Source organism: Papio anubis, chromosome 20, assembly GCF_008728515.1.
Source record: "Papio anubis isolate 15944 chromosome 20, Panubis1.0, whole genome shotgun sequence".
Taxonomy (NCBI): Eukaryota; Metazoa; Chordata; class Mammalia; order Primates; family Cercopithecidae; genus Papio; species Papio anubis.
In genome coordinates, this window is record NC_044995.1 from 48,171,059 (window position 1) to 48,182,292 (window position 11,234).

At 55.3% G+C, this 11,234-nt stretch overlaps 1 protein-coding gene across 1 annotated transcript; it reads right to left on the reverse strand.

Moving 5' to 3' along the window:
* Positions 1–5,649: 5,649 nt before the first annotated feature.
* SMIM24 (small integral membrane protein 24) lies at positions 5,650–10,917 on the reverse strand. The gene is made up of 4 exons (XM_003914651.5): positions 10,735–10,917; positions 9,451–9,562; positions 9,042–9,098; positions 5,650–6,254 (listed from the first exon to the last, which is right to left on the reverse strand). The coding sequence occupies exons 1-4, from the start codon at positions 10,799–10,801 to the stop codon at positions 6,101–6,103; spliced, it is 390 nt and encodes a 129-aa protein (XP_003914700.2). The 5' UTR covers positions 10,802–10,917; the 3' UTR covers positions 5,650–6,100.
* Between the last annotated feature and the right edge of the window lie 317 nt (positions 10,918–11,234).

Sequence of the window (11,234 nt, forward strand, 5' to 3'; positions counted from 1 at the left end):
GCTTCGACTCTTTCTGGCTGTCCCGGGTCCTCTTTTCCGTGTCCTGTGTGGGTTGCTGTGTGTCCTTTGGAAAAGTGAGGGGCAGAGGCTGCAGGGAGCTGGTGGGGGGACCCGGAACCCTGTGGATGGGCAGGCTGGGATTCTGAAGGCTTCAGATCAAGTGTCCCCCGGGGGCATTAGACAATGTCTGGGGACATTTGTGGTTGCCATGACTGGGGGATGCTCAAGGCATAGAGTCGGTGGAGGCCAGAGACACTGCTCAGCATTCTGCAGTGCCCAGGACCAAGATTCATCCACACAAGACGTCCACAGTGCCTGGCGGGGAGAGACCTGCTTTGATTTTTTGGAGGAAATAAAAAAAATCAGATTTGTGGCCGGGCGCGGTGGCTCAAGCCTGTAATCCCAGCACTTTGGGAGGCCGAGACGGGCGGATCATGAGGTCAGGAGATCGAGACCATCCTGGCTAACACCGTGAAACCTCATCTCTACTAAAAAATACAAAAAACTAGCTGGGCGAGGTGGCGGGCGCCTGTAGTCCCATCTACTCGGGAGGCTGAGGCAGGAGAATGGCGTGAACCTGGGAGGCGGAGCTTGCAGTGAGCTGAGATCCGGCCACTGCACTCCAGCCCGGGCAACAGAGCCAGACTCCGTCTCAAAAAAAAAAAAAAAAATCAGATTTGCTCCCTGCTCATGGTAGACACCAGGGTAAGCTCCCAATGGGGTGGATGACAGAGACCAGAGAGACCCCCAGCTCCCCCCTCAGGGTGTGGATTCCAATGTGTGCAGCCTCTTAGGACCTCAGCAGGATGGAGGATCATGGGACGCAGTCTACTGGGGGGTCCATGAAATCCCCTAACCCAGGGAGTCTCACCCAAGGGCGATCCTGCCCCGCAGAGGACACTGGGTGATGTCTGAGACATCTGTGGTTGTCATGACTGGGGCATGCTCCTGGCATGGAGTGGGTGGAGGCCAGGGACGCCGCTCAGCACCCTGCAGTGCCCAGGACGGCCCCACCCCAGAGAGTGATCCAGCACCCATCTCCACAGTGCCTGGGGGTGGGGAGACCCACTTTAGATGGTGGCTTTGAACAAGCTTCTGACGCCGGACCTGTCCCAGCAACGCCCCTGGTGGCTGGTAACCTCTTCGCCTTTGTAGGATGGGCTGTTTCACATACCCCTGGGCCTTTGCTCATTCCTGCCTCCCCATCTGTGCAGACCTTTTCACACGGGTGTCCTCCTCTGCGAGGAAGCCTTCCCACCTTTCTCCAGCCTGGTTCCCTCCCGCAGCAGTCTCAGAGCTATCGGTGAATTCCATGAGGCATCTATGGGGCACCCACTCCATGTCAGGCACAGGGGATTCCGCCCCCTCCCTTACGCCTTGGAGTCGTCCAAGCCTGGCACACAGTCGGTGCTCAATAAATGCACAAAATGCCTTCTCTGGCCACCTGGCAAACTCTCAGTCACGGAGCAAAGACTTCCTGAGTACAAGCACTGAGACCCAGCAGTGAACAAAACACTGAAAATCAGGTCTCCTCTTGGAACCTACAGCTTCCTCCAGGTCAGGAAGAACAATAAACAACAAACAGAAGTGGCCGGGTGCAGCGACTCACACCTGTAATCCCAGCGATTTGGGAGGCCAAGGCAGGAGGATTGCTTGAGTCAAGGAGTTCAGGACCAGCCTGGGCAACATAGTGAGACCCCATCTCTACAAATAAACTTAAAAAGTTAGCTGGGCGTGGTGACACACCTGTCGTCTCAGGAGGCTGAGGTGGGAGGATTGTTTGATCCCTGGAGGTTGACGCTGCAGTGAGCTGTGATTGCACCACTGCTGTCCAGCCTGGAGTGCAACAGAGCAAGACCCTGTCTCCAATCAATCAATAAAATAGAAGTAAAAGATGTCAGAGGAGGTAAGTGATGAGTAGGCCATTGAGCAGAGGAAGGGTGGGGGATGGTCCCATCTAGACAGAGGCCCGGAGGGAGGGAGGGAAGGAGCGTCCTCAAATTCTGGCAGAAGTCACAGCCCCTGCAAAGGCCCCAAGGCGGGACCATGCCTGCTTCATTGGAGAAACAGTGAGGAGGCCCGTGTAGCTGGAGCAGAGTGAGGAGAGGGATGGAGGGATGACTGGAGGTTGGGGGGTGGGGGGACGGGGCAGGTCATGCAGGGCCTTGTGGGCCACAGGGAAAACTTGACTTCTCCTCTGAAGGAGGTGGGAGCCATGGAGGGCTGGGGGCAGAAGGATGGGCCCCACATGGTTCCAACACGCCCTCCTCCAGGAAGCCCTCCCCACCTGCCCCAGCAGAGCTTCTATCCCCGATCCCTCCTGACCCAGCCCTGACCACTCATGGGCATGACCGTATCCAGCTCTGTCCCCTCCAGCCCGGGAGCCCCTCCCACATTGAGGTCAGAGAGGGAGGGAGGCTGGGGCCTGGGAGAATCAGGAGTGTGAGCGGGGCTGGGTGCGGTGGCTCACGCCTGCAGTCCCAGCACTTTGGGAGGCCAAGGCATATGGATCCCTTGATTCCAGGAGTTCGAGAACAGCCTGGCAACTTGCTGAAACCCCATCTCTACTAAAAATACAAAAATTAGCCAGGCGTGGTGGCACGTGCCTGTAATCCCAGCTACTCAGGAGGCAGAGGCACAAGAATCGCTTGAGCGCAGAAGGCAGAGGCTGCAGTGAGCCAGTATCTCACCACTGCACTCCAGCCTAGGGAACAGAGTGAGACTCAAAAAAAAAAAAAAAAAAATGTGAGAGGGGACAGGTGTGGTAGCTCATGCCTGCAATCCCAGCGCTTTGAGAGGCAGGCAGATCACTTGAGGTCAGGAGTTTGAGACCAGCCCGGACAACATGGTGAAACCCTGTCTCTACTAAAAATACAAAAATTAGCCGGGTGTGGTGGTTCACCCCTGTAATCCCAGCTACTCAGGAAGCTGAAGCAGGAGAATTGCTTGAACCTGGGAGGTGGAGATTGCACCACTGCACTCCAGCATGGGCAATGGAGCAAGACCCTAACTCAAAAAAACCAAGAGTGTGAGAGACTATTTCTTGGGGAGCTGAGATGGGGCCCTCCATTCTGTCCCCCACTCCAAAACCCCAGGTTGAGCCAGAAAAGCTCTTTGCCCCATGGGCTGCTTCCGTCTTACCCACAAGACCACAAGGCAGGGATGATCCTTTTTGGCAAATGGGGAAACTGAGGCACAAAGAAGCGAGGTAAGGTGCATTAACAGGGCAGCAGGCACACAGATACACGGCCCCACGCCTTCCTGGTGACAGGCACCGAGGACACCGAGGATGGGGGGTCCCAGGCCCCTTCCACGTCCCCCTCCCAACTTCGGTGGCCCCCACCACCCTCTGCAGCGAGGTTTTGGCGCCCCCTTGTGGGCAGACGGGGAACCCCACCCACCTTCCCCATCCCTGCTCCTCTCTGCAGCCAGAAAGGGGGGCTCCAGCCAGGCCAGAGGAGGCTTCTTGTAGAGCAGGGGTTGAGCCGAGGTCAGGGGGTCAGCCGGGGCTGGGGTGGAAATTCAGAGGGGTGGAAACCTAGCCTCCCCTTGGATCTTACGGAAAACCTCGGTCGTGTCCAGCCTTTGGCTACTGAGTGATGAGATTCCTGGCTGGGAGGTGGGGGCCGTCCCAGCACTGCAGGCTGTTGGGTTGGTCACCCCGACTCCCCACCCTAAAACGGGGGCAGGCTTGTGACAACCCAAAATGCCCCCGCAAAAAAATTCCAAATGTGGCCGGGTGCAGTGGCTCATGCCTGCAATCCCAGCAATTTGGGAGACCCAAGATGGGAGAATAACTTGAGGCCAGGAGTTCGAGACCAGCCTGGGCAACATAGCGAAACCCTAGCTCTATCAAAAAATAAAATTAGCCGGGCACAGGGGCTCATGACGGTAATCCCAGCACTCTGGGAGGCCGAGGAGGATGGATTGTTTGAGCCTGGGAGTTTGAGCCCAGCCTGGGCAAGATGGCGAAACTGCGTCTCTACTAAAAACATGTAAGTTAGTCGGGTATGGTGGCGGGTGCCTGTAATCCCAGCTACTCAGGAGGCTGAGGCATGACAATTGCTTGAACCTGGGAGTTGGAGGTTGCTGTGAGCCAAGATCGTGCCACTGCATTCCAGCCTGGGCAACAGAGGGAGACCCTGCCTCAAAAAAAAAAAAAAAAAAATTAGCTGAGTGTAGTGATGCGCGCCTGCAGTCCCAGCTACTCAGGAGGCTGAGGCAGCAGGATTGCTTGAGCCCGGGAGGTCAAGGCTGCAATGAGCTATGATGGAACCACTGCACTCCAGCCTAGACAAGAGAGCAAGACCCTGTCTCTACAAAATATTTTATTTTTTTTTTTAATTTGCAAATGCCCCCTAGCGGAGAATTCCTGACCCCTGCACTCCAGCCTGGGAAACAGAGTGAGACCTTGTCTCAAAAAATAATAACCACCATCCTGGCTAACACGGTGAAACTCCATCTCTGCTAAAATATACCCAAAAAATAGCCGGGAGTGGTGGTGGGCCCTGTAATCCCAGCACTTTGGGAGGCTGGTGAGGCGGATCAGGAGTCAAAGAGATGAGAAACCATCCTGGCTAGCACAGTGAAACCCGTCTCTACAAAAACACAAAAAACTAGCAGGCCGAGGTGGCCCAGGCATGGCCATAGTCCCAGCTACTTGGGAGGCTGAGGCTGGGAATGCGTAAGCCAGGAAGCGGGCTTGCAGTGAGCAGAGATCTAGCCATAGCCACTCCAGCAAGTGACAAGCCAGAACTCAAATCTCAAAAAAAAAAAAAAAGAAGCGGAACCGCAGTGGCTCAAGCCATAATCAGCACTTTGCAGGGGAGGAGGCCGAGGCAGAAGTGGATCCATGAGGAATCAGGAGATGAGACCATCCTGGCTAACACAGTGAAGCCCCATCTCTACTAAAAATACAAAAAACTGTGGAGGCAAGGTGGCCGAGAGCCTGATCCCAGCTACTTGGGAGGCTGAGGCAGGAGAATGGCGTGAAGCCTCAGGGAGGCGGAGCTTGCTGTGAGCTGAGGTCAGACCCTGCACTCAGCCTGAAGCGACAGAGCTGAGACTCCGTCTCAAAAAAAAAAAAAAAGAAAAAAGGTCTTGTTAAGAAATGGTCACTGTGGCCAGACTGAGGCTGGAGAATTGCTTGAACCTGGGAGGCGGAGGTTGCAGTAAGCCGAGATCACACCATTGCACTCCAGCCTGGGCGACAGAGCCTGGGTGACAGATCACTCCATCTCAAAAAAAAAAAAAGAGAAATGGTCATTGTTCGGGGCAAGGTTCAGGGCCTGGAGAAGGTGAGGGGAAGTGGGAGAATAGAAACTGGAAAAAGGAAGTACTAGTCCCTTTCCAAGATATTGCAGGGCCCTGGGGCACCCCCACCCTCCAAGATACAGCTCCCAGGAACAAAGTCACGTGCCCCAAAACGTGGTGGAGTGGGGGAAGGAGCAAAGATTTCCGTGGAGACGGCGCTCAGGGCTCAAAGTCCGGGACTCAGAACAGCAAAAAGCCAGATTGCCGGGGGAGTGTTTAATCTGCCCAGGGCATCTGGGCACCTGTGCAGCCTGAGCCTCCTTATCATCCGCCCAGCCATCATCCCCAGCCCCAAAAGCAGCCTCCTTCCCCAGAGGTAAACTGAGTCCCAAGAGATGACAGGAGCCCTTCCAAAGGGCTCTTATGAATGCTTTAATGCAGGCCATCGGGAAGCAATCCTCAGCTGGGAGTGGGTGCATGGGAGAGGGGAAGTTCTGGCCAGTAGACATCAGGCAGAAAGAAAAGAAATCAGGCAGTGGGTAGAAGCAGGTGGAGCCATGAGATAGTGGAGGATTGTGGGTGTCTCCTCAACCAGGGATGCTCTTCAAGTATGAGAAGAATCGCCAGGCAGGGACCAAGCTCAGGAAGAGGGGTGCATGAAAACCATGTTTGCCCAGAGAGCCCCCATTGAGGGAGGTGGGGTGGGTTCCAAGCCTTCTTCACTTGAGAACACTGTATTCTGAATCCCAGATGGAGTCATTTCACTGGATTCAAATCCAGGGCATTGCTTGTAGGGGGCAGAAGAGGCATCTCTGGGGGGCTGCCTGGAAGAGGTAGCCGGGAATCTTCACATGGCTGTGTTCTTTGGTCTCTCATGGTATCTGGGCTCTTCTTCCTCCAGCTCCAGTCCCAAGTTGCTCTCTCCTTCCTTCCCTGCCTTTTTCTCCTTCTTCCTCTTCTCTTCTTTCTCCTTGGCCGCTTTCTTCTCTCTCTTGTCTTCACTGTAGGGATACAAAGGCCCCAAACCATAATAAGAAACAGGGACACTCCTATTTAATAGTCACTCACTGGAACCAGCCCATGTGATGAGTGTTTTACAAGCGGTATCTCAGTGAATCTTCAAAATAACCCTAACTACGCAGCCTCACGATTTCCATTTCACAAAGACAGCACCTACGACTCAATTGCTCCATGGAAGGAGGGATGGATGGATGGATGGACATAAGCCAAAGGGCCCCAGTTGCCTCTTGGGACTCAGTTTACCCCTGGGGAAGGAGGCTGCTTTTGAGGCTGGGGGAAATGGCTGGGCAGATGATATGGAGGTTCACACTGCATATTCATCATTGCAACTAAGACTCAATTTCTCCATGAATGGATGGATAGATAGGTAGGAGGGTAAAGAAGTTGGGGAATAGATGGTGGAATGGAGTTGGTGGGTGGATAGTGGGTGGGTGGATGGATGATGGAGTAGTTGTATGAGATATTAGGTGGATAGATGGGTGGATGAAAATACAACTGGGTGGTGATTTGGAAGGATGGATGGGTGGGTGGGTGGGTGGATAGGTGGATGATAAATGGATGGAGTAGATAGATGAATGGGTGGGTGGTTGGATGGGTGAGTGGATAGTTGAGTGGGTGGATGGATGATAGATGGATAGGTGATGGATGGATGGTGGGTGAATGGATGGGTGGGTGGGTGGATGGGTGAATGTGTGGGTAGATGGGTGAATGGGTGGATGAATGGATGGATGAGTGGGTGGATGAATTAATGAATGGGTGGGTGAACAGATGGGTGACTGAGTGGGTGAGTGAATAGATGAGTGGGTGTGTGGGTGGGCGGATGATGGGTGGATGATGGATGGATGGTGGATGGATGGATGATGGATGGGTGGATGGATGAATGAATGGGTTGGTGGATGAATGGATGGGTGGGTGGATGGATGAATAAAATAAATGGTTGTGAATGGTTAGCACTGCATGGAGGTTGAATAAATGAATTGGAAGATAGATGGATACATTACAGGAAAGAGAATGATGGAGGGATGGAGAATGGAGAATGGGTGGATGGGAGTATAGATGGATGTATAGATCAATGAACTACTGTATACGTGGATGGATGGATGAGTAGATAAGCAGTTAGGTGAATTGATGGTTGCATGGAGGGAGGGACAGATTAGTAAGTAGATGAGAGGATGAATTGGAGGAAGAAGAGAATGACATATCAATGGATAGGTAGATGGAGGATGGAATGATGCATGCATTGGGGGATAGATCAATGGAAGCTATTATGGATAGAGTAGACGTGGATAGGCGGTTAAGAGTGAAAGACTACATAGTTTGATATAGATGCATAGGTAGGTGGTGTGTCGGTGAGGTAAGACAGATCAATGGGCTAATGGGTAGAGTGGGACTACATTGAGTGCACAAATTAGTTGGAGAATTGCCAAGGACTGCACAGGCAAACCAATAGATGGATGTACCGGTGGATGGTTGGGTGGATGGTGGAGAGACCCAGACAGAGGCGAGAGACAGGTGTGCAGGTGGTCAGATCACAGTGCATCCTGGAGACTAGGAATCCCAGATTTTGCAGGGCGGAGCCAGGTGTGGGCAGTACTTGCTCCCGGAATCCCTCTCAGTGGAAGGTCACTTTGATCCTGGATGGATGGATGGATGGATGGATGGATGGATGGATGGATTGGATAAAATGCGATTGGTGGATGGATGAAACATGGAACTGGATGGGTGGAGCTAGACAGATGGGTGATGGATGGATGGATGGATGGATGGATGATGGATTGATGGGTGGATGAATAGATGGGTGGGTGGATGAATAGATGGGTGGGTGGATATGAATGGATGATGATGGATGATCCGATGTAGATGGATGGGTGTGAATAGATGAAAGTGGGTGGATCGTTGGAGTGGTGGATGGGTTGGTGGATGGATGGGTGGGGGGTGGGTGAGTGAATAGATGGGTGATGGATGGATGGATGGATGGACGGATGAATGACAGATGATGGGTGGATGGATGGGTGGGTGGGTGGATGGGTAAGTGATGGATGGATGGGTGATGAATGGATGGGAGTGATGAATGGATGGGTGAGTGGATGGATAAGTGGTGGGTGAATGGATTAGTGGGTGGGCAGGTGGGTGAGTGAACCTGAATCATTGATGGAATGGAATGATGGATGGATGGATGGGTGAATGGGTGTGTGGGTGAAGGGGTGAGTAGGTGAATGGATGAGTGGGTGGATGAGTGGGTGATGGGTGGATGGATGATGGATGTCTGTATCCCTGAGCTCTTTGTGGGCAGTGTCATAGGAGACTGAGTCCAGGTGGGTCACCCATAGCTAGGCCTTGTACAGACACCTACACAATCCTACACCACAGTCTTCTTCAACAGGTATTTATTAAGCACTTCCTGTGTTCCAGGCCCAATGCTGGGTATGAGGACACAGCCAGGACCAAAACTAAGTTGCCTACACAACTGGAAGGCACCATGTAATGTCTCAAACTTAGTGAATGACTAAGACCGTTCTGCTGGTGATAAACGTGAGTGAGACATGGGGCTGGGGACAGCGTCGCGAAGGCTGGTGGCCAGGCCGGAAACCCCTGAGTGGGGACTGGAAGAGGAGGAGGAGCTGCCAGAAGATAAAGGAAACGTGAAGGTCCCAGGGCAGTAATGTGCTTGAAGGATTCAGGACAGTAAGATTATCAGTGCACACCTGTTCCCCCACCCCGAGGAGGGGCTCACACAGACCCCTGACACCCGCCCGCAGGCATAGTACCTCCCCTCCTGGTATGGGTTGGACTCCATCCTTAACGTGGTCTCCTCGTCCTCAGCCCTGCAGAGATAAAGGGAAGGGTGGAAGGGGGTGGGAGGGGAGTAGGGGGGCAGTAAAGGGAAGGAAGCGGTGTGACAGCCTCAGCCTCTGTCCCAACCTCCCAGCCGGGGCTCATGAACCCCAGGACGCAAGGAAGGGCTGGGCTGCCGGGCCGATTATCTTGGGGAGAGAGGCGGGGGTGCAGGCCTGGGGTCTGGGCTTTGAGAGTAGGGGTTGGAGGAGCAGCAGGGCAATGGGAGACTTTTGGACATAGAGGCTGGTGATGGGGGGACCAGAGAGGGTTGGGAAGCTGGGGGCGGGGGCAGCGCTTTGGGCAGGGCTGTGGGGGCAGCGGGGTGGGGCGGGCTCCCACCTGGCCTTGGAGCACCAGAGGCGGTTGGCCAGCAAGACCACATAGACGATGAACAGGAAGCCGACTACTGCAGCCAGGCCCACGAGCCACGGCTTCAGGCGACGCTCCGTGGCTGCAGGAAGTTGGGGAGGCTCGACTCAGAGGAAGGACAGGGCAGAAGACCCCCATTCCCCCACCACCCTAGCAAGGAGAGAGAGAAGGACACTGGGGGTGCTCCGACAGAGCGGGTATTGGAAAGGGACGGAGCTTCAGAGACCAGGATGGCGTAGGGGGGGTCGGCGGGGTTTAGAGAGGGATAGGGTACCTTATCAGAGTGGGAGGGAGCCTGGGGGCCCAGAGAGGGGAGGGGCTCATAAAGAAGGGGGGCTCGGAGGGGACTGAGTTTACAAATCAGGAGGGCTCCCAAGGGGCGGGGCTTATAATGCAGGAGGAGGCTCAGGGGGAGGGGCTTCTAAAGGAGGCGCTGAGAGGGGAGGGGCTTATGACAAAGGAGGGGCTCAGGGGTGGGGTTTACAGAGGAGGAGGAGCTCAGAGGAGGGGCTTATGAAGGAGGAGGAGACTCAGATGGGAAGGGGCTTGTGAAGAACAGGGTCTCAGATGGGGAGGAGCTTATAAAGAAGAGTCTGGGGGGGTTGGGCTTACAGCAGAGGAGCTCATGGGAGGGGCTTATAAAAGGAGGCGGAGCTCACAAGGGAGGGGCTTACAACAGAGGAGGGGCTCAGGAAGGGGTTCATAAAGGAGGAAGAGAAGGAGGGGCTTACAAAGGAGGAAGGGGCTCAGATGGGGAGGGGCTTGTGAACTAGGGGGCTGAGTGGGAGGGGCTTAGAGAGGAGGCAGAGGCTCAGGGGGAGGGGCTTATAAAGGAGGAGGTGCTCAGAGGGGAGGGGCTTATAGAAGAGAAGGGACTCTGGGAGGGGTGTATAAAGGCGGAGTAGTGAGAAGGAGGGGCTTACAAAGGAGGAGGGGGCTCAGATGGGGAGGGGCTTGTGCAAGAGGCGGGAGCTGAGAGTGGAGCCGAGTTCAAGCCGGGCTCAGCCAGGTGTGCTCAGAAGGGCTGGAGAAGGGAGAGGCTCAAGTGGGCAGTGGGGTGGCCCTTACAAAGGGGGGCAGAGCCCAGCGAGGGGGAGGGTGGGCGGGACTGCGGGGTTTGAGGAGGGCCCCCAAGCCACCCTTCCTCTTCTTCCTGCCCCCTCTCCTCTTTCTCGCCAGGGAAAGTTGGGAGATGGTGATCACCTGACCAACACCCCCATCCCACGACGCCCCCTCCCGCCCCCCTGCACCTACCCTGCTGGGCCTCCGCCGGGGAGAGGAGCAGAAACTCCAGCACCAGAAGGACCCCCAGGGTCTCCATGACGGTCGAGCGAGCCAGCAGCCAGCCAGCGGCGGTCCACAGGTTTGGTGTGGGCGAGGCCCTACCTCCCCGTGATAAGGCACAGGCGGTCCGGGGCGGGGGATGCCTGACACCTGGGAGCGGGGCCCGCCCCTGGCACCATCTGGTTGGGCATCCTGCCCTCCCCTGCCAGCTCCTGCCCCATCGCTCTCCCTTCGGGAGGCCAGACTCTGGACCTGTGTAACAATTAACTGAGGGAGTCCCTCCTCCCTGCACCCTGCCCTGGGGACCATCAGCCTCAGAGCCGCCCCCTCGCGATCCCTGCTACAGGGGCGGAGCTGAGATGACTGCGACCTCCCGTCCCGGCCCAGGCCCCTGCCACTCTGTGCACAGGGAGAACTGACAAATACAACTAGAATATCTTTAAAAGGGTGCGCCCGCCCGGTGCCTCACG